The 22,284-nt window shown below is 43.4% G+C and overlaps 3 protein-coding genes and 1 pseudogene across 6 annotated transcripts; all 4 read left to right on the forward strand.

Annotated features, from left to right (window-relative positions):
* Positions 1-985, forward strand: LOC120709228 (NAC domain-containing protein 18-like). Its single transcript, XM_039994780.1, has one exon. It carries the CDS (start codon positions 87-89, stop codon positions 702-704), a length of 618 nt encoding a protein of 205 aa, XP_039850714.1. The 5' UTR covers positions 1-86; the 3' UTR covers positions 705-985.
* A 5,743-nt stretch (positions 986-6,728) lies between these two features.
* Positions 6,729-7,673, forward strand: LOC120709229 (annotated as a pseudogene).
* Positions 7,674-8,672: 999 nt separating this feature from the next.
* Positions 8,673-12,817, forward strand: LOC120709227 (crossover junction endonuclease MUS81-like). 2 transcript variants are annotated; one of them, XM_039994778.1, is made up of 11 exons: positions 8,673-8,996; positions 10,104-10,201; positions 10,317-10,382; positions 10,477-10,568; positions 10,675-10,817; positions 10,907-10,979; positions 11,284-11,442; positions 11,524-11,606; positions 11,817-12,051; positions 12,148-12,234; positions 12,404-12,817. In XM_039994778.1, the coding sequence occupies exons 1-11, from the start codon at positions 8,791-8,793 to the stop codon at positions 12,521-12,523; spliced, it is 1,362 nt and encodes a 453-aa protein (XP_039850712.1). In that variant the 5' UTR covers positions 8,673-8,790; the 3' UTR covers positions 12,524-12,817. The 2 variants fall into 2 exon arrangements, with proteins under 2 accessions (XP_039850712.1, XP_039850713.1); XM_039994779.1 differs by lacking the exon at positions 8,673-8,996 and adding an exon at positions 9,025-9,250.
* Positions 12,818-13,493: 676 nt separating this feature from the next.
* Positions 13,494-21,008, forward strand: LOC120709226 (crossover junction endonuclease MUS81-like). 3 transcript variants are annotated; one of them, XM_039994777.1, is made up of 15 exons: positions 13,494-13,890; positions 14,638-14,714; positions 14,848-14,926; positions 15,019-15,105; positions 15,190-15,303; positions 16,328-16,460; positions 16,784-16,890; positions 17,147-17,222; positions 17,465-17,565; positions 18,125-18,182; positions 18,827-18,985; positions 19,740-19,819; positions 20,001-20,235; positions 20,339-20,425; positions 20,581-21,008. In XM_039994777.1, the coding sequence occupies exons 1-15, from the start codon at positions 13,646-13,648 to the stop codon at positions 20,698-20,700; spliced, it is 1,758 nt and encodes a 585-aa protein (XP_039850711.1). In that variant the 5' UTR covers positions 13,494-13,645; the 3' UTR covers positions 20,701-21,008. The 3 variants fall into 3 exon arrangements, with proteins under 3 accessions (XP_039850711.1, XP_039850709.1, XP_039850710.1); XM_039994775.1 differs by lacking the exon at positions 16,784-16,890 and adding an exon at positions 17,671-17,846; XM_039994776.1 differs by lacking the exon at positions 16,784-16,890 and adding an exon at positions 17,671-17,792 and having other exon boundaries at positions 13,495-13,890.
* The last annotated feature ends 1,276 nt before the right edge of the window (positions 21,009-22,284 follow it).

A 22,284-nucleotide genomic window follows, 5' to 3' on the forward strand; every position in this document is an offset into this window, starting at 1 on the left:
CAGCGGCCGTCTCCCTCCGAATCTGCCTGTCTCTTTCTCCACGGCTCCTCCACCAGCGACGACTGGTCGGTCGTTGCAAGGAAAGAATGGAGGATGAGGAGCCGAATCTGAGCGCCGAGGAGGGAGCGGCGGACCACCTGGCGGCCGGCGACCTCGGCGGGTTCGACCCGACGGAGGACGAGCTGGTCCTCCACTTCCTGCGGCCGCAGCTGCGCGGGTTCCCGCCACGCGTGGCGGGCGCCGTGCTGGAGGCGGACCCCTGCGGCGCGGCGCCGTGGGAGCTGCTGGCGCGCTACGGGCTGCGGGAGCAGGGCCACTTCTTCGCGGCGCGCGGGCGCCGGCGGGCCTCCGTGCGCCGCGCCGTGGCGGGCGCCGGCGCCTGGATGCACAGCTCCACCCGCGCCGGCCGGTCCGTGACGGACCTCGGCGTCGTGGTGCACTGGAGCCGGGTCAAGTTCTGCTTCTACGCGCGGGAGCGGGGCACCGGGCAGGGCCAGCAGCGGAGCACCGGGTGGGTGATGGACGAGTACGAGATCACGGACCCGCGGTGCTACCGCCGCTGCGACGAGGAAGGGGAGGAGGACCACTACTGGGTGCTCTGCCGCGTCAGGAAGAGCAACAAGAAAAGGCGGTGGCGCAGGGTCGACGACCTGCAATCGGATTCCGGCCAAGATCTCACGGCCGCTGCGCGTTTGAGAGCATGACTGCATGAGGTGAGGCGACGATTAAAGACGCCATTTACCTTGTTATTATTATCCTCAACCTCCCGCCTGCCTGCCACAGCCTTTGTGGTGCCTGCTCTAATCTAACTGCAAAATTAAAAGGCACGCACATGTGCTCAGTTGTGCTATGTAAAACTCTAATAATCTAGAGGTTAGATGCAGCAACTAGTATTCGTTCGCGAAAAAATGCAGCAACAAGTATTGCTGCAACTCCCATTGTAGTTTTTTTTTTTAAAAAGTATTGCTGTTACCCATGATACTGATTTAGGTCTTGTTAGGTTACAAGGATTTTTTTAAGTCCCTGTCACGTCAAAAGAAATCTTACTATTTTATAGTATCAAATAAAATATGTTTATAAATGTTTTTTGACAGCTGGGTGCTAATTCGCGAGACGAATCTAATGAGCCTAATTAATTCATAATTTGCTACAATGATGCTACAGTAACTATCTACTGATTATGAATTAATATACCTCATTAGATTCGTCTCGCAGTTTAGCCCTAGGATTCTACAGTTAGTTTTATAATTAACCTTTATTTAATACTTTTAAATACTAAAATTCTACATAGTCTAAAATTTAGCCCATGAAACTAAACAATCCCTTAGTGATTCACAGACTGTCTCCATTTATCTCTCAGTTTTTTTTTCTAAAAATAGAGTGGGCCCTTGGTGGAGTACCCGATCATTGACACGACAAACCCGTGCTGATCATTGACACGAGAAAATGTTTTCCCTGCCCGCTGCACTAGCACAACTGGTTGACAGGAAAGAAAAAGGTTTTTCTATTGAAAAATGTTGGGAATCAATCGATCGATCGATTCTGCATAAAGCCCGCCATAGCTTGTTGCGTATGCTTCGATGCTGGGCATCTCCAGCCTTGTTTAATCTCCAGATGGAGATATCTCCGAGATGGATGCATGTGCAGTGCAGCCCACGGGAAAATTGTTTCCAGTTGGCTGCAGCATAGGCCTCAACTCTCAAAACAAACGGGCTTGGCCTGGCGCGGCCGACCTCGCCGTGAAGGCTTCAAACTATACTGACAGGGAGAGGAAGCTTGGTTGGCTCTTGGCTGCTTGTGATGTAATGTTCCAGATCGAAGCAAAACCTGTTTGCTAGGTAATATTTGACCACCAGCACTTCCGACAGCAGAAACGGAAATAAATTGTGGCTTCATCATGATCGAACTCAATTTCAACAAACGCTACAACATAAATTTACCATACAACTACATTGCCATTTGCAAACAAGTTACACAAAAGCTACCAACAATCTCACGGAGCTTCCTTTTCAAGTACATTGTCTTACATCATAGTAACCTTTGTATTTTCTGATGTTGTTCCCTCATGGTGTCTCCTGATACTATCATGTGCCTTGGATCTCGACCGCCTTTCGTACTCTTGGTTGATACCAAAGTGATTAAGGGTCTGTTTGGATACATTTTAGTCACCTGGCTAAAGTTTAGTCATTTAGTCACCCTTTTTTGGACGGAGGGACTAAAAGGGGACCGACGATGGCTGAGTACCACTAGTAGGTATTTCTGGGACTCCCGTTTAGAGATTCGGCCAGAGGTGTAACATGCGTAAGGATTACGTTCGTTGCAGGGTTTAGTAGACACGGTGGTTTAGACATGTTCGGACCACCTAAAGGCATAATACCCCATGTCTGTTTTTCTATGAGAATGGACTTCCCCTCTGAGTGATCTAGGTCTCGGAGGGAGTTGATCCAGCCAAGAGAATCTGTCTTTTACATGTCATACTACTACACTTTATAGTCTCATCCCGGCATGGGGGGCTATCTTCCGTCGATGGTGTGAACGTGGCCTTTGTGGACGGGGTGTCGTCCTGTGAGTGGCGCTTGCCAGAGGACCAGCCTACCGGGCCCAGCCTGATATCTCCCGAGGTGCCCCCTAAGTCATCCCGGGGTGACTTTCGTGCCCACCCCGGTACTCGAGGTTCCCCGGGGTCTAGTGTTAATCCTATACTCCGGTGTTCCGGGGTTATCGTGACGTGACGAGCAATGGCAGGCGTGGGTCCTGCCCCCCCTCCCACCACCAGATGATGTGACGTGGCCCGGGGATGTATTCCTCCGAGTCGGCTTTTCCACCGTCTGCGCCCACGGCTCCTCCGTAATCATACTGTTTTATGGGAAAGCCGCACCATCCTAGGCTCTACGTCGCGGTGGCAGTGCGGCACAGTAAAGATTCGTGTCGTGGCGGCTCTGCGGTGCGGTAAAAATCCTTCCCTTGGGCGGTTCCTTCTTGGTGAAATATAGAATACTCTAAAAATTAGATATTTGTATGGTTAGATAAGTATGAACAAAATCTAGAGTTATATATTTGTAAAGAAGTGCACTGTATAGAAGATAGACACATGCCAAAATTATATTAGTCATGGAGTCCTATAAATAGGGGTGCACTCCTCCCCTCTTGTCATACTATGGCATAAGAGATCTCAAGTAAGACATGATAAATTTGCCATGTAGTGTGTCATAGTAGGTTAGCTAGATAAAGGGTGCAAGAGTCTTGTGTTGTACTAAGTTATGACTTTACATGCAAATTAACATTAGGTTCCTTGAATAGGCATCGGGCTTCTTTGTAAAGTCAGTTATTAGGACATTGGTAATTGTTGCATACATGCATCACAAAGAAGCATTGAACATTAGACTGACGAACATAAGTAATGTCATTAGAAAAAGAAAAAAAAGAAATTTGACATTGGCTCGTAAACGCAGAAAGTTCAAAGCTGATAAATTCAACCAACAGTATAGTGCCTTGATGATAAATGTAGTACTATCGTGGATACTAGGATAACAGTTAAATCTTCAATATATTTGAATGGATGAACCTGTCTTTATTGTCCAAAATACTTTTTATTGATCCATGTTGATGATTAAGAGTCGGCACTTCTTCGCCCTCAATGACTGATGGACAAACAACTATAGGAAGTTAGGAAAAATATATGTTTCACAAGCTAAAATGTTTTTAGAATGCAGAAATTGACATATTATGGAATGAAAGAGAATCTAGACATGATACTTTTGATGTTGTTTGTAAGTGGGATCCAATTCCATAGACTGTGTTGTTTGTATTGCTTCTAGATTTAAAATCAAACACTGCAGTACTCCACTTAATTATAGAGAGGTAGGAGATAACTAAGTTCGATTCCTTTAAACGAGTAGCCCTCCAAATCTTATTGCCCCAATGGAGAGTTGGCGATGGTGAGTTTGTGGGTGGTGAGGAAATATGAGAAATTTTATAGTCAGCAGGCCTAAACATCTTTGAAGACTACACAACTGTGGATGAACTACTTTCCGATAACAGGTGCAACAAGGAATACCCTCCCATAGTATAACCGGTCTGAAAAACTTGTTCGTATTCTAGCAACTTAGATTCATCCAGCAACTTTTCCAGCAAGGGATGTAATAGAAAACATATCAGTTTGTTTATGCTGAATACAAAGATTCTTTCTCAAATAAGCAAGAGTGTAATACTAGAATTAGAAATTAGGTATAATTTGGTGCTGTTGTTGTCCTACAATTATATCACAGTGGACAGAATCATACAACTGGATTTTGTTTAGATGGTACCTTATGGATATGCAGATTCCATGCTGGGTGAAAATGGAGACAAATGCTAGTCATATTTTAATAGCTAAGGTGACTCAGAATCTTCATTAATCGCATGACTAGCATTTTTCAACTCCACCTTTGCAATGTTAGGTTTTGCTGCACCACAAACTTCACAGATTGGCGCCAAAAGGTTTCAAAAGTTCATATTCAGTAATGTGTCAGTCTTTCAGAAAAAAAGTTTTAATACCTAGATTAGAATGTGAGTAAAAAGAATATGAAAAGTACAGACTAGATCTAAGAAAATAGCAGGAAATGAGTATGTGCCAAAAAGAGCGAAAATAAATATTATTAAGCATGCAAACAGACTATATGATAATCGTTTGCTGGGAAAAAAAGGGAAAAACACTTTTAAGGTTGAACTCTGTTGGTGCTTGCTATGGTAGTTTAATTTGGAATTTGGCTTGCATACAGTTGAAATACATCTAGGTGAAATCTAATAACTAATACACTAGGTTACTGCTTTTTTAAGTCATGAAAGCTGCAGATAAATCTTGTCTCCATGAATCGCAAGCGGTAGATATCTGTACTAAAGAGTCATACAGCTACCACGAGGCTCAATACTAGGCATTTCGCATTACAGAAATTGCAAGTCATCTTAATAGTCAATCTAACCCTTGAGTTTGCTTACTATGATGTGATTTATAATCTCGAGAAAAGATAATAATACTTAGTAGGAACTATGTATCTTTGTAATAATAAGGCACCAAAAACTATATGTTGGATGTGGCGCCGTGCATCAGTACCTGTTGAGCTTTGCTCAGTTCTTATAAGTACGAGCTCCACATTAAATATGCATCCCAAGTTTAATCTAAACAGAGCAGTTAAGTAGTATTCTAAGGGTTGTGGTGTAAAATTCGTTCAGTTGTACTGAGATGATGAATTTCAAAGATGAAACCTATATGGACAGGATGGATAAGTTCCATCGGGAAACCCCTATTGTAACATATAAGAGGTTACTCTAACAAAATCTCTTCATGTAGTAAAAGATGCTGCCACAAGACATGCAGAAACTCACAGTTTTATAGTTGAAATGAATAGAAATCATGCCTGATTTAGAGGAGTGCAAGAGCTGCATTCCCACTTTGAATTATCCCCTGCATCACTTGTCCTAAATGACGAGGAACCATCCCGTGGCTCTATGTGGATTCTGGACAAAGTGCCGGATCCTGCAGAAGTGTTGGAACAGCTACACTTTGTGGTTTTACCATCCTTCGTTATCAAGTAAGGTGGTTCTTTAAGAATAATAACACCACCCGAATCATCAATACCAGATTGAACATGAATCCACATCACAAACCATCATGCATTCTCCTCAGCTGCGGACACAAACTGCTGTGATGGCTGCCGAAGAGATGGTTGTGGCAGATGTATTCTAAATCCACCTACTCGCCTTCATGCACCTCAAACCCCCTGTCCTGTTCCAGTGAATAGCGATACTATTTTAAACAAGTTCTTCCATCCCCGAATCATTTTTCTCAAAAACAATAGAACAAGACCTTTTGTCGTTCATTTGATTTTACATTTACAAATACTGCAGATTGCTGCTGATATATATACTCCCAACCAAAGAAATAGTTGGGCAGAAGGTATCAATTAGTTTGCCTGAAGATCAAAGATTGCTGGGGTTAAACATCTTTTCTCAAATAAATTGATACCTAGCGCCCCAGCCGTATCTGCCGATGGAGGTGGCAAGTTCAGCTGTGCTGGAGCAGTGGAGCTTCTTTTCTTGGTTGTGCTGGAGTTGAAGAAGGGGGCCGCTAGCTGTGCTGTCCTAGCCATGGCGTCCGCGGCGGCGGCTGGACATTTGACGAGTGAGCCGGGAGAGCGAACGGCAGCGGCATCCGAGCGTCGCCCACAACGCTGTGGGCTGGACCTCTAGTGCTCGATTGAGGCCCATGTTTCCTTTTCTTTTTAATAGATTTCAGCGGCCCACGTTTTAGATCTGCAATGTGAAAGTGTCGTCTCTCTCTCTCTCTCACCTGAACTAATCCAATTTGTTCATGTAACCCCTAACGATCACTCCCATGAATTATTTTTGTTGGTCCAATCTACATCACTTAATGAGATTTGTTGGAAGGTGATAAAGTGTCCCACTGATCGATACAGGTCACAGGAGAAATGGAAGGCGAGAAGCCGCCTCGATAAAAGAAGGTAAAACGCTAGCTCTTCTCTTCCTCAAGAGCAGCGGCAGCGCTATATATATACTTAGCAGATACTTGATGAGCAGCCATAAGCAGAAGTGACCGAGCCACAACATCCTCGATCGATCTCTGTGCAAAATGGGAAGTACTGTGGGTTTTCGTCCCTATTCATGTTTTGATCATACTATGAGCAGAACTTGTTGATCCGATCCGTCTCGTGCCGCATACAGGCGCGCACGGTGTCTGCTACAGCGTCACCGGCGACAACCTGCCCCCGAGTGCGGAGGTGGTGCAGCTCTACAAGTCCCGCAACATCCACGCCATGCGCATCTTCCGGCCGGACCAGGGGACCCTCGCCGCGCTGCGCGGCAGCGGCATCGGCCTCATCCTCGCGCGTGGGCGGTGTCGGCGCGGTCCGCGCCCTCGCCAACAGCGCCGCCGCCGCCATCGTCTGGGTCCACGACAACGTGCGGGCCTACTACCCGGACGTCCTCATCCTGTACATCGCCGTCGGCAATGAGGTCCCCGCCGGCGACGCGGGGCTCGTCCTCCTCCCGGCCATGCGGAACGTGCACGCCGCCCTCGTGGCGGCCGGCCTCTCCAGCAGCATCAAGGTATCCACGGCGGTCAGGATGGACGTGATCGCCGACTCCTACCCCCGTCGCGCGGCGTCTTCAGCCACGACGCGCAGCGGCACATGGTGCCCGTCGCGCGATTCCTGGCCGACACCGGCGCGCCGCTGCTCGCCAACGTGTACCCCTACTTCGCCTACAGGGACAACCCGCGCGACATCAGCCTGGGCTACGCGACGTTCCGGCCGGGTACGACGACGGTGAGGGACAGCGGCAGCGGGCTGACGTACACGAACCTGTTGGACGCCATGGTGGACGCCATCTACGCGGCGCTGGAGAAGGCCGGGGCGCCGAGCGTCAGGATCGTCGTGTCGGAGACCGGGTGGCCGTCCGCCGGCGGGTTCGCGGCGACCGTGGACAACGCGCGCAAGTACAACCAGGCCGCCATCGACCACGTCCGGCGGGGCACGCCCAAGAGGCCCGGGGTGCTGCAGACGTACGTGTTCGCCATGCTCAACGAGAACCAGAAGCCGGGGGATCCGACGGAGAAAAACTTCGGGCTCTTCTACCCGGACATGCAGCCTGTCTACCCGATCACCTTCCCAAATTGACATGTTCCGGTCCGATGGAGGTTTCAGTGTGATCGATAATGAGGCTACTTTGTCATCAAGAAATAAATAATAAACTCCGATAACTTGCCAAGAAGTCTATATTTAGACGAAGATTTGAACCAGTAGAGTGGTTATTATAAAGTCTACTATAACAAAACCTGAACAACTGAATTATTATGCTCCCCTCGGAAAGAGTAACAACAGGGGGCTCCTATCTATCTTCTGGAAGATATACTATCTAAGATAGATAGGAGATTCATCTTTAAAGCCCACTTAGGTCTAATTATCTGCTGCAAATATATTCAATATTTTAGTAAGATTAACTCAATATTTTGTTAAACATGTTCAACATTTAGCTTTCAAAATGTTGAAACTGTAAAAGACAAATGTTGAAATTAGAAACATAAAATGTTGAAAATATTGAAATGAAAATGTTGAAGAGTTCTTCTCCGACGAGGTGAGCTTTTCTTCTCCGGCTGTGGCGTGCGCGGGCACGGCGCCGGCAGCAGCGCGGGTCTCGACGGCGGTGGCAGCAGCGCGTGGCTCTACAGCTTGCACAACACACAGCGGCAGCACGCGGCGGCAGCAGCAACTGCAGCGCAGCACGCCGCGGTAGCAGCAGCGCGACAGGCTTGAGTAGATCCAACGAATGGGGTGACTTGCACGAATCTCAAACACTGGAAGGCGGGGAAGAAAAAAATCTTCCAGAAGATATATAGGATTTCCGGTACCAACATCCATCAGCTAGCTGTTTCCTGTGCATCCGCTGTGGCTTTCACTTCTACTAGTTGCTCGTCTTGAGCAGAATTGGGCTTGGAGTCAAACTGAAGCCCAATAAACCTTTGCTCTTCTTCTTCACTGGGCTTGTAGTAGGAAGCCCAGCCCAGATCTGCAATGAAAAAAAAAACTCAAGATTCACATTCACTTTGCAATTTCGGCTAGAAAATAAATCCCCATTTTTTTTTCCAATACTACAAAAGCAGCACCCGATGGCGAAGCACCCCCGATCGCAAATTCAAATCGCCCGAACGGTCGAACCACGAGCTGTTCCCCATCCGGCAATCCCTAGCCCCCGATCCAGCAATCCCCCTCCATCCGAAGCCCCGAGCGCTCGCAGATGGCGCCGCCTGCGCCGATGCAGCTCAAGGTGCGCCTCCCGGAGAACGAGGAGGTCGCGCGCGCCCTCCACGAGAAGCGGCTGGCGATGAGGGAGCAGCCGAGCGGTTTCAAGGAGCACCTCGACCGCACGTTCGGCAAAGCCTACCACAATGTCTGCGCTGCCACGGAGCCCATCCGGACCCTCAAAGACTTCTCCAAGATCAAGTACACCGATGCTGCCCGCTTACCTCTCCTATCCTATCCTTTCTTTTTTGTCCGTTGCTGGGGTGAATGTTGCGGTGAGACTGGGGTTTGATTGATTTCGTTTGGCGCTGAGGATTTGGGTTCGCGAGAATATTTCATTTCGAGATGCAATTAGATTTAATAGTCGTAGGCTCCTCTTCGGCGCCTTCTGAATGTGGGGAACCGTATAAGGCTAAAGAATTGACCGTAGCTTTGGATCCAGACGCTTTCGACATGTCAGTTCTTTCTCTCTCTTTTTTTTTTGGTATAAAATTTGGTTGCTTACTCCTTAAATGAAATGACAGAGCTCCTGCTTTCTTTCGAAAATAAATGTCAGGATTTGTGGCTGATCTTAATTTCATGTCTTTGGCTGTAATTGCAGAAATTTGCTTTGCATATGTTTTAGGCTGCAATGTGCAATGTGAAGTTGGAGACCCATTGTTGATAAAGCTTTTTTTTTTCTAGTGAAACTGATAATCTAGGCGCCATATATGGTACTAGAGTTCTGAACTTTCTAAATAATTTTGATATATGTATCTGGATAACTGGATGTGTCTAATGTAGCTAAACTGCTTCGGGCTGCAGTCCCAGCTTGGAGCTTGCTTGCACCCATATGATTTCTGTAACAGTACTCTGGAGTTTGGGTTAATGTGGAACTTCATGATTTTGGTTTTGATTATTTTCTTCAATAGGGAGACATAAGTCACCAGAGCCTTTGGCTATTTCATAAATGTATGGAACATTTCTAGTCAAAACATCAGTCTGTGCTTCAAACTGCAGCAAAATTGTTCAGAAACTTTTACATTCTTTGTTGTTTTATCACCTTCCCTGATGCTCTCCATTTTCTCCCTGTAACATATCCCATTTGAACACTGCTATTTTTCTGGTAAGCATAAATTTTTTCGCAAGCTAATGTTATTCATAAATGTCGGTCTGAAATGCTTGTTTTGTTCCATATGCTGCATATAACTATAAATTTGTTTTTTTGGTCGCTATTTTCTGATGCAGTATCGCATCTTAAAATATTATATATTTTTTAGAAAAAAGAATTTAAAAGGTACTAATTTTTATCCTTTTCTATCATTTTAGAGGTGTGGGACCATGGCTCATACGTTGTATGAAAGGATTCTTTGCAGAGTCTAGCCAGGATTTATCTCCTGCTAAACGTAATGTAGCAGGAGAGAATGGTAAGTCTTTTTCATGTTTGACTGCAGGCCCTTTGAAAACCACTTTCCTTTTCTCTTTCAAGCATCCATTCTCTTCATCTTTGAAGTCAGAAAAAGTGGTTGTTTATTCTTACAGGGAAGAAACCAAGGGGGCCAAAGCGTTGTGTGCCAAAGAAGAAAACTGCTGCTTCTGGTTCTCCTGGTACCATTGTGCTTGCTATTTAGATGTATACTAACCAAAATAAAAGTAGTGTACTTTACCGCTCTTTTGATTTATAATTTCAATACTTTTGCAGGAAAGGAGGCTCCTGCCAACTTAAACTGTCAGATTGCTCTGTCTCTTCCTCCATGCCAAGGAACACTTGATCTGCAATCAGCTGGTAAAATGGTATGTTTGACCTTTGATGTAGAACACCACCCCTCCCCCTGTGCATCTGTACCGTACATTTTCTATTTTTTAATTGGAATATTGATTGTTCTCTTTTTTCCATCAGGATTCTGCTGAATTTAATGTGCTAGACAAGAACTCCGTATTAACGGACCACTCTATACTAGCTATGCCACCTCATCAATCAAACGAGGAGTTTCTTGAAGCTTATGAAGTTGTTTTGATACTAGATGATCGTGAGAATTTCGGGTTTGTATGATTGTATCCTACTTATACAAGAATTATATATGTTGAGACACATCAGAATCTGTCATCGTGATTGTTACCATTTTTTGTAGGTCTCGTTCGAGAAAAGTTGCATCAAGAAAAGTTGCTGATAACATATGTTCACAGTTTAATGTATCTGTAGAGGTTAGTTATAAACAGATTTCAACTAAATCTTCTTTTTGCCCTGCTTAACCTTTCCTAGATTCTTAAAACTGGTGAATTGATTATATGGTAGCACACACATTGTTATTATTGAGTCAAGTTGTTGACAACATTGCACTTGTTTGATCATAGTTATAAATATCTAGAACACAAGCCTGTTGGTGATGTTTCAAATGGGTTTGTTCTTTTGAACATACAAAAGAAGGGTTTTGATGCTTATATTAATCTGTTTGTGTTATGTTCCACAGAAAGTGTTGTTGACCCTTCTTTTTTAACCTTCATGCAGGTTAAGCGTTTGCCTGTAGGTGATGGCATTTGGATTGCTCGTCATAGGAAATTTCTTACAGAGTATGTTCTGGATTTCATTGTTGAAAGGAAAAATGTTGCAGATTTAGGTAGCTCAATTAGAGACAACAGATACAAAGATCAGAAATCACGGCTGCAGGTACTTTCTAAGTTACCCTAGCAGAATATCTCTAATTGGGCAGCAACATGATGAGATGCTTCTGACTGTTGTCTTTTGTAGAATTGCGGGCTAAGGAAGCTCATATATCTTGTTGAAGGCGATCCAAACACTGCAAACGGATCAGTGGCAAGCATTAAAACAGCGTATGAACACTGGTCATTTCACCTGAGTGATACATTTTATGCCTGAACATTAGCACATTTCTCTTCTTTTCTGAAATAAAAGCACCTTTTTCTTCTTTGTTATATGTCTTACTGTTATTTCACTTGCAAATATGTGGTGTGCATGTTCACGTGTAATATTTAAGACATAAGATGTTTGACATTTTAACTGTGTCATGTTATTTATTTCAGCTGTTTCACCACTGAGCTTTTCGAAGGATTTGATGTTCTGCGGACCACTGGGTACACTGATACCCAGAGAACATATGGCTATCTTACACAATCAATAATTGACTACTACAGCACAAATTTCTGCAGTCTTGCTAAAAGTGATCGTATTTGCCCAACCTATGATGAGTTTGAGGGAAACTGCCGTAGCCTTCAGAAGAAAACAGTGAGCCAAATATTTGCTCTGCAACTTATGCAGGTTATTACTTGGTCCTTCACGAAAGTTAGCCAGCTGCTTCAATTGATTCCATAGTTAAATGCAAGATTATCCTCAACGATTATACATGCAATGCAGGTGCCACAAGTAACAGAGAAAGTTGCGTTGGCTGTTATAGAGTTCTATCCAACTCTTTTATCTCTCGCAAGGGCATACTCTATGCTTGTAAGTCCTCACTTTCTTCTATTATCCATTAAACTTACAAGCTGCACAGAACTTGCTTCATCATGGGAGCAAGTATCAGTAGCGTGTTCCATGGCTGTTGGTGTTCAAGTACTATCATATTACGCATTAACATTTCTGTGAACTAAAATTTACCTTTCTGATTTTGAAGGAAGGTGACATCTGTTCCCAAGAGGAGATGCTGAAGAACAAGAGCAAGGTGATAAACGCGGGGGCTAGCAGAAACATCTTCAAGCTTGTCTGGGGTGATGGATGTAATCTTCAGGCATAGTTTCGACTTTCGACTGACCAACTTAAATAGCTTTTGTATGTCACCATCTTGGTGGCCATGTTTTGTGTAGCTCACTAGCTCCTTATTTATCCGAGATTTCATGGCATGGCTTCAATGGTTCGGCAAACACTGAACGCTTCAGAGCCTGTGATTAGTTGCGCCTATGGTTTAGAGTGTGTGTGGCTCCAGCCTCCAGCCTCCAGGTTGTACAAGATGTAATCATGTGGAGCATATCTATTGCTCAGTGTTTGGATTATATGATGTTCCTTGTTATCTCTGCCTTTGTTTTTTATCTGCGTGGAAATCAACTGGATAACATGAGTTTTGGTCACCTCTGTTGAAGCCTCTGCTGTGCTGCCACGACGTTGAATTAGGCTTGGATAATATGATGAAATGTTCTGTATCAGATCTGTAGAAATTACCGACTGTACTAGAGGCCGGGCACTGGTATATTTATTTTGTCCTATAATAATCAACGGAATTCCTAAACGCTGCTACTCGAGTAATTTTCTGTTTTGTCCGTCAACCGATCCTATAAATCAAAAGCAGACGTCTTGTGTCTTTTTATTCAGTAGCCTGAGTGACTCCTAATATTTGCGGCATTGGGCGCTGCTGGGGTCACGCGGGTGACCCCTAGCAGACCTATCACCCACTACAAATTTTATGGCCCAACAAACAGGCTAATTTATTTTGTTCCAGAACAATTTTTTAATTATTCTAGCAATACAAAAAAATGTTTGGAAATAAAAAAAATTTGTTCCAAAATAAAAAATAGTTATTAAACCTTGTGCGATAGTTTGACTGTCAGTAGCCTGAGGGACTCCTAATATTTGCGACATTGAGCGACATGCCCAACTCGCCTCGGTGAACATTGGGCTTTAAGTACGACCTGAGCCCAAGTAGTGGGTCTTCTCTATATTGGGCTTAAAACAGGCCAACGATTAGAAGATGCTTTCAATTTCAAAGCACCCGACCCGACCGCAAAACTCAGAAAATCCCTCGAAACCCTAAGTCTCCATGGCGGGCTCTTCCTCCTCCCCACTCCGAAACCCCAAACCCTAGCCTCACCCCCAATTCCCAACCCGGCGATCCCCTTCCACCCCAAGCCTCAAACCTTCGCTGATGCGGGCTCCGGCGCCGAAGCAGCCGAAGCCGCCGAAGCCGGCGCTGCCGGTGCCGAAGCAGCTCAAGGTGCAACACCAGGAGAACGAGGCGCTATCTCGATTCTTCCTGGAGAAGTGGCGGGCTATGATGCAGGAACCGGACGGGCTCTCGGAGAACAACTACCTCACGATCGCCAAGGCCAACCGGAGCCTCTGTGCCGCTAAGGAGCCCATCAGGACGCTGAGGGACTTCTCGAAGATCAAGTACGTTTGCTTTCTCTGCTCGTGTCCCCTCGCACCGCTCCCCAGTCGATGGGTGTGAAATGCTGCATTGAGGCAAGGGTTTGTTTGATTTTTTTTCGTGCTGAGTGGATGCATTGTGTTGGTGAGGATGCTTCATTTCGAACTGGAATTGGATAGAGAACGTTTGTTTTATGTTGTTTCTGGCGCCTAATAGTGGATACTGTAAGACCTGTGATCTACTTTGTAATTTTGCCATGCTGGCGCATTCATTTAGCTAATCGAATCAGGGGCTCATCCCCCGTTCTAACACTGGAATACTGTAAATTGCATGAATTGCTCTGTAGTTTTGGCATGCAGTAGTGCTCATTTTGCTAATCTGAACTGGAGACTCACCTTGGTTCTGGTTGTTTCCAACATCTCAGGAACTCATCATTTTCACATCTTGGGATGTAATGTCACATACTTGCGTTTGCAATGTTCAATAACACTGTAATCTTTGTTAGTCTGCAATTTGTATTGTACATTGGGATTTGATTTCCCCAAGTAAACATAGTCGATTTGTAGGTCCTCTATTTTCTGATAAGGTTGAAGTTTTTGCAAGTTAATATTATATGTAATCATATAGGTCTGAAATACTTGATTTTTCCCTAATGCTACATGAGCACTGTGCTTTGAACTTGTGCTGTATCATACGGCATTTTCAATGTAGCATTTCATATTACAGATTTACAGTATTAATCTATGTTGTGTTCTATCAATTGTTGTCAGGGGTGTTGGTCAGTGGCTCTTAAGGCATATGGAAGGATTCTTTGCAGACTCCAGTCAGGACTTGTCTTCCGTAAAAGGTAATGTCGCAGGAGAGGGTGTAATTGTTTATATACTTGAGTACTTGACTATATGTCCTTTAAAATCCTCCTCTTTTAGGCTATCCATTCATGTTCTTCTGTGAAGTTTGAAAAATGTTGTTTATTCTTACAGGAAAGAAAACAAGAGGACCAAAGCGTTATTTGCCAGGGAAGAACACTGCTGCTTACGCCATACTGATCACACTCCACAGGTATGATTATTCTGGGATATATTTTAATATTTGTCGAGAAGGATACCTAAGTTTTCTGGAAGAGATCATATAACAATTGATTTTCTGTACAGGGCAAAGATTAAAGGGAAAGAATTTATGATGAAACAAGAGCTTATTGATGCTGCCGAAGCCAGCGGTCTGTCGCGAGACGCGATTGGGTACTGTTTTGAAGTAAATTTATGCTGTCATAGATAGCACCTGCTATTTTTAGTGCATTATTAACTAGCTGCTATTTTGAGCAGTCCGAATAAAAGTAAAGCAAAACAGAGTTTTGGGAAGGACTGGTATACTGGCTGGAGCTGCATGAAGACATTGATGTCCAAAGGACTTGTCATCAAGAGGCATAATCCAGCAGAGGAATACACTAGTTTCATCTTCCATGTCTGGGTTAGCATATGACCTTTTTTTTTCTTTGATGAAGACTTGTTGAGTTTAGAGAATGCAGTTACAAACGTTTAACTGTTGTCATTGATGGAGCAATGTTTTGGGCTCTGTGCACCTATTCTGCATTTTTTTTCTTTGGCAAGACAAATACTTGCCTATACAAAAGATTACACATAGACCCTCATGATTTAAGAGATGCTGTAGCAGAAAAACAGGCCGCAGACCTTGTTCTAACTATGTGTCGTAGGTGTATGTTTGGTCTCTACAAATAGTAACATTTTCTTAAGAAGAGGATTCTGAAAGGATAATTTGATGATTGGATGGGCTGTGAAGGATTGATGGATATTATCAGAGTGTTCCCACTGTTAAAACAATGTTTAGGAAGCCACCAGATTGCTCCCAAGGGGCAAGGGCTAGAAATTATCACATCAGTGCACTTGCATTTTTTATTATTTGTTGTGAGAAAACTTGTTACGTTAACAAAGTAAAGTGATTTTGTATGCTAACAGATATATTAGCCGTTTGCTGTTTGATTTTATCATGTACATTAGGCTGCCTAATATTCTCTTATCTCCTGAAAATGTTACAGGAAGATTTTTGTTAAGGTTAATTACTCCATGTCATAGTTCTATTGAGATAGAGATAAAAGAGGTCGAGTAACCTATTCCGTAGCCCTTTGCACCTGTAGAGCCCGCAATATGGTTGTGCAACATGTGTTTAATAACCTTGTGGATGTCCATCATGATTTTGAGACCTACCGTCTTTTTAGTCACACAAAGTGGATCCCATTCTCATCTATCTTGATCTTTTAGTCATCTCCCTCTTCTGCGCTGATCTTTTCTTCATTTTATCCTGTGCAACAGCAGGAGAATTGTCTCTTGTAGTTTATTCAATTTGTATGTCATGTATCTTCTGCTCTGTTTTTTTTTTCATCAAGCATCAACATTCTTTTGAGATGTTAAGCATAGCTTGGCGTTGGCTTGGTGAATTTTGTAGGTATTTGTTAACTGGAGAAGGGGAAAGCACTGCTCGTGATTGCCTTTCACGGTCTGGATTAGATGATTCTGCAGGGCCTTTAATGATAACCAATGCTCACAATGCATCTGCTGCAAGTCAAGTTCAAACTACTGTAAGGCCTGCCCTTTTCTAACAGGGTTTTCCCCCATGCTAACAATGTTAAGATAGCTATACAAACCATTTCACAGAATATTCTCGATGTTTAGGTATGATGAAAGACATGACGGTGTCCTTTGATGTCTTATTGAGTTGCTATCTTTATGAAGTTTCCCAAATTTATATTTATTCAGTCTTGGTTCCTGGCCTGACACAAATAAAAGTGCTTTTCAGTTTTTAAACTTCAATAGCAGAGCAAGGCTTAATATTATGCATTTGTTCAAACTGTATAGCCTTTTATATAGTTGATTAATTCTGCATACTCACATGCTCCACCAGAATATTTGTAGGTTCCGTGATAATGTGACAAGGAAAAATAACTTCAGTTGTTTAAATTCTTTTTGCCGAAGAGCTATTCCTATACCCGATCAAAAGATTTCCAATTTGTAAGGAGCTTCTATTACTTGCAATACATTCCTATGATACTGATATATTGGAGATTTACTCACACTTGCTGTTTAAATATAATATTAAAAATATTGCATAATTCCAGCTTGTATGTGTTCAACTTACTGGCATTCTTTCTTTTCTGGAAATGATGCACTAGGGGGAAACCCTACTATGGCATATTTTCTCCCATCATGCTAGATGCCATGGTAGTATGGTACATTTCTAACTCATGGTTTCTCTTATCATGTGCAGAATTACAGTGATGAAGAAATCATTTGCTGCGATTCAGATTCAGAAGAACCTTATAGAAAAAACATTCTTCTCAATGGTGTTGACTGATTTCTGTTAATATTGCATATACTCATAGAACTATGTTTGCATTTTTGTTCCTCTGCATTCCAATTCATTCTGCTACCAGTTGCGAGTTCTGAAGAATTCACTGAAAGGGGTGATCACCAAAATTGAAAACATGCAGTTCTGTTTCTTGATATCACCACGCTTGCTTTAGATAGTTTCCAGCTGATTCCTACATAGCCCTAAAAAAAAGCTGATTCCTGCATTTCTTTGCAGGCAAGGGACCAACTACAGATTGTGGACAGCCAGATTATCCAGTTTCTGTTTCTCCTCTATCATCCCAAGGAATATTTGAGAGGCAATTTTCTAGTACAATGGTATGTTTGACTTTTGATTTGATGCAAAAACTTTCTCAGCATATCTTTTTTTTAAAAAAATATTTATATTGAAACATACTGTTATTTTTTATCTTCTACAAGCAGGGTCCTGCTAAATTCAATATGCTGGACAATGATATACTAGCTATGCCACCTCGTCAATCCAATGAAAATTTTCTTGAAGCTTATGAAGTTGTGTTCATATTAGATGATCGTGAAAAATTTGGGTTTGTACCATCATTGCTGCATATTTTTGAAAAAGTCATTCAATTTATCACAAGGTTACCTTATGCAATGTTTATAATCATGACACAAGTTTTGGTATGGCTGGTGTGATTTACTCTACTATTTCTGCACACAACTCTGATATGTGACTTGACTTCGTAGGTTTATTAGGTATACAATTGTAATTTTTTATTCCTTTTTCAGTAATATTTATCCATATGCCAACACTATTATGGCTGCAAAACATTTTTTGGATGTCTCGTTGATTCGGTTCTATTCAGTGTATTTGCTGTGCATGGAATTGGGTTCTCATGTTTGTTACCTTTTTGTGTAGGTCTCGTTCAAGAAAAGTTGCCGATAACATTCGTTCACAGATCCATGTACCTGTAGAGGTTAGTAGGAACCAGAGTTATGTACAGTCTTCATCATATCCTACTTTCTCTCTTTCATAGACATGAAAGTAGGGAAATAGTCATACTAATTAGGGATGTCTAATATATGACACTAAACTGAGATGTGATTTCATTTGCTACTATATTTTCCTCCCCTTACATTTATTCCTCTACTACATAGCATATTAGCATGTTTAAAAAATGGGCCATTTGAATCCAAGTATCATCAGTTTCAGTGATATTTGACAATTAACAAAAAATCTGAAAAATAACTAACATTTGACTAAAAATAGAATCATAGAAAAGTCTGGAAAAAGACAAATGGCACAAAATATAGGAAAAATTGACAGAAATAATAGGATCACTTGGTTGAGTTTTTGTCTGTCCCAATTGCTCTGATGCTTTCAGCCTACAGAGCTTGCTTCCTTATGCTCAAGGTGGCATCAGTGTCTCATGTCACATTGTAGACAACATTGCAACCCATTTGATTTTAACTTATGAACGTCCAGAATATATCCTGTTTGATATATCTTTGTTTTTCTTTTTCAACATAAAAAGGTTAAGGTGTAATTCTCGATTGATCTGTTTGTGTAATCTGCTAGAGAAAGTGGTTTTGATTTCTCAGTTTCAACCTTGTCATCCAGATTAGAAAGTTACCTGTGGGCGATGGTATTTGGATTGCTCGTCATAGGAAAGATCACACAGAGTATGTTCTTGATTTCATTGTTGAAAGGAAAGAGGTTTTGGATTTAGATGGCTCAATTGCAGACAACAGATACAGAGATCAGAAATTAAGGCTCAAGGTACCTTCTGAACTTCCACTTGCTTCAGCTGTCCTTATAAAGCCTTGAACATTCACTCCCCTCTTCCTTCTTTGTACTTTCAGCTTAGACTGTTAAATATTCCATGCCTTAGATTGTTTTTTGTGATAATCCTGATGGGTTGTTGTGGCAAACTCACTTACGGTGTAGACCCCTCCACTAATTATTACTATCATTAATGCCTTTTTAATTTTTTAACATTAGTTTTTCCTTTTTGTTGGTTGATCATGTTGGGTTTCATCTCTAGCCTACCCCAATTTGCTTGGGACTAAAATGTGTTGCTCTATTCATCAGTGAATAATGCTGCAAATAGTTGGATGTTTAAATCATATATGTGTTTGCTGCCATGATCTTGGAGGCAACTGTAGCAGTCATTCAGAGACTATAGCGGCATGTATTCTGAACATAAAGAAATGTTGAATTAACCAGGAGTGTATCACGTCAAGGATTCACATCTTTGCACATGTCGAATGCTATTGGCCAGTCCAATGTGGCCCTAATCTAACCTTTACAGAGGTTATTTTTAATCTTTGTGAACTTAAAATCATAAAGTATCTCATCTTAGGCAATGATATGATAAAGGGGTATGGTGATTATAAGTGTGAGTCTATAGACTGCGAATCTTTTTCACAGAGAAGTCTTTGCTCATGTTAATGAACTTGCAGGAATTACCAAGTTATTTTGTTTATTTTAGCCATGACATCATATGGTACTTTCATTTCTTGCATCTTTGTAGAGATGCGGGCTAAGGAAGCTGATTTATCTTGTTGAAGGTGATCCAAACCATCCAGATGCACCAGAGAGGATTAAAACAGCGTATGTATACTGCTCCAGTCATAATGTTATGCTGAACACTAGTACATTTGTCCCTTTGTTGACATCTTAATTATTGTTATTTTTGTCACTTACTTTATATGTGAATGCCTATACTTGCTAACTACCAAAGTGAAGTGCCAGATGCATGGCTTTTTAATTGCTCCCTGCAATTTATTTTCAGCTGTTTCACCACTGAGATTCTCGATGGATTTGATGTTCAGAGAACCAGTGGGTTTGCTGATACTCAAAGGAGATATTGCTATCTTACGCTGTCAATAATCAAATACTATGATGCAAACTTCTCAATTTATGCTAAAACTTCTCGTGTTTGCCCAACCTATGATGAGTTTAAGAGGAAGTGCTGTGATCTTGAGAAAACAACAGTGAGCGAAATATTTGCCCTTCAACTTATGCAGGTAACTGGGCAATATTTGCCCCCATCATGAAAGTTATTATCCATCGGTTCATTAGCCTTAGTTGAATGCAAAAGTATCAGAATCGATCATGCATGTAATGCAGGTGCCACAAGTAACCGAAGAAGCTGCACTAGCTGTTATAGAGCTATATCCAACTCCATTCTTCCTGGCGCAGGCATACTCCACACTTGTAGGTCCCATCTGTTCTTTATCTTTGTGAACAGTTACTCATACTAAGTACAAATTGCTGTACTACGTGTCTTATCCTTTGTGTTCCAATGCTGTGTATCGCAAAATACTTCAGCTCATTTCTTTGAACTGAAAATTTCATTTACAATGTCGTAGGATGGTGATACCCATGCGCAAGAGGAGATGTTGAAAAACAAGAGCAAGAAGGTAAATGGAGGAGCAAGCCGAAATATCTTCGAGCTTTTCTGTGGCGATGGACGAAATATTCGGAACTAGTTTCAGACTGACATAGCAGGCTTTTGTATCACCCTCTTGGTGATAGGGTTTCCGTCTTTTTGTGTATAGCTGACTAGCGCCCTTAGGGCCTTAGTTATTCAACTGCAAGGCTTTCATGTTCTGAAGCAAATGGTGCCATCGAACACCGGGAGTTTCAGAGGATGTAATGTAGTCACTGCTAAGAAAGGTATTAGCATGGTTTGACGTCCTGTTTAGAGTACTCTTATGTGGTCACTAGATCGTACGATATGGGATTACTCATGGAATGAGGTGGCATATAAATATCTGCTACTCAGTCGGTTGGACTATGTGATGTCTGTTGTTGGCTCGGCTTTGTTTGAGTGGAGGTCGACAGGGAAACATAAAGATTGCAGCTACGGACCATGCACAGCTGCGTACCTACAGGGTTATGGGTTCGACCATGTGCCGAGACCAATTCACGGTCGGCGCCTTGTCTGGTCGGTGTTTGATTCTTGTTTGTGTCATCTTTGGTTGGTTGAGGCTCTCCCTCCCTCCAGCTATGATCAGGTAACAGTGTGCTTTCGGTAACTTTTGATCCATCCGTGAATCTTACGGCGATGTGCCTGACCCTGGCGCTGCTGGTGGTCTGTGTTGTCACTTCTCAGGGACGGTTCCAGAAAGGATGGTTGCAGGGAGGAGAGGACCAAGTGGCAACGGACGCTAACATCATCGCCTGATGCGTCCGTCCGTCCGTCATAGGGGCACCAGAATCAGGTTCCGTTCGTTCTATCACCCCTCTCGCGGCCGTAAGCAGGGCGTCAGAATTTCTGTTCCTAAATCCTAGACTATATATACATAGATCAGTGACACAAAATGAATGATAATATATTCCAGTAGTAGTTAGTATAATCAGGAGGGGGCACTAGCTAGATTGGTACTAGCAGCATTTGTGATGGAGAGAGTAGTGGAGAGCATAAGGGCAGCTGCAGAAGGTGACAAGGGGATGTCCTAGAATAACGTGGGAAAAAACGGCACGCCAGGCCGCTTGGGCGGGTGGCGCCAAGCGGACGCGGCCGTCCCGTAGCGCCACGGATAGGCGCTGCTGATGCGCGCCCCGCCACCGTGCCGTGCCTGGCTCCAACCAAAGCCAGACAAAAGGTTAGCTTGGCAGCTGGCGCAGGGGGGACGCGTCCAAACAAACCAGCACCCCCCGCTCCACGCCACGGGAACCGGCCAGCCCAAGACCAAGGCCCTACCAAAACACCTGTTGGTTCCCACGCACGGCACGGCGTGGCATAAGGCGGTGGCGCGGCGTGGCAGGCGGGCGGGCTGGGGCTTTGTTCCTATCCGTTTGTTCGCGGCATCCGTTTCCGGCGGTGGCTAGCGTCCAACGGAGCCGAGGCGGGCGGGGGCGGGGGCAAAGCAAGGAAACAAGCGAGCGGTCGCGTCCGGAGACCAGCCACAGCCAACCCAGCTCAGGTGGCCGCAGCGCAAGCCTCCAACCAACAGAGGGGCCTTGGGCCTTGGCTCGTGAGCTCGCGTTAAATCCGCGGCTCTGGCCGCCGGTGATGCGTCCAAAGAATCGGTTTGCGGACACGCGGGTGCCGACGCCCCTCCGCCCCC

Source organism: Panicum virgatum, chromosome 5K (assembly GCF_016808335.1).
Source record: "Panicum virgatum strain AP13 chromosome 5K, P.virgatum_v5, whole genome shotgun sequence".
Classification (NCBI taxonomy): Eukaryota; Viridiplantae; Streptophyta; class Magnoliopsida; order Poales; family Poaceae; genus Panicum; species Panicum virgatum.

What these genes read in the sequence shown, in the direction of transcription:
- LOC120709227 (XM_039994778.1), top strand. Translation starts at nt 8,791, where the DNA reads ATGGCGCCGCCTGCGCCGATGCAGCTCAAGGTGCGCCTCCCGGAGAAC. An exon ending in TAATGTAGCAGGAGAGAATG is followed by an intron (nt 10,202 to 10,316) that starts GTAAGTCTTTTT and finishes TTATTCTTACAG; the next exon opens with GGAAGAAACCAAGGGGGCCA. An exon ending in TGCTGCTTCTGGTTCTCCTG is followed by an intron (nt 10,383 to 10,476) that starts GTACCATTGTGC and finishes ATACTTTTGCAG; the next exon opens with GAAAGGAGGCTCCTGCCAAC.
- LOC120709226 (XM_039994775.1), top strand. Translation starts at nt 13,646, where the DNA reads ATGCGGGCTCCGGCGCCGAAGCAGCCGAAGCCGCCGAAGCCGGCGCTG. An exon ending in AAGAGGCATAATCCAGCAGA is followed by an intron (nt 15,304 to 16,327) that starts GGAATACACTAG and finishes TGAATTTTGTAG; the next exon opens with GTATTTGTTAACTGGAGAAG. An exon ending in TTGCCCTTCAACTTATGCAG is followed by an intron (nt 20,236 to 20,338) that starts GTAACTGGGCAA and finishes CATGTAATGCAG; the next exon opens with GTGCCACAAGTAACCGAAGA.
- LOC120709228 (XM_039994780.1), top strand. Translation starts at nt 87, where the DNA reads ATGGAGGATGAGGAGCCGAATCTGAGCGCCGAGGAGGGAGCGGCGGAC.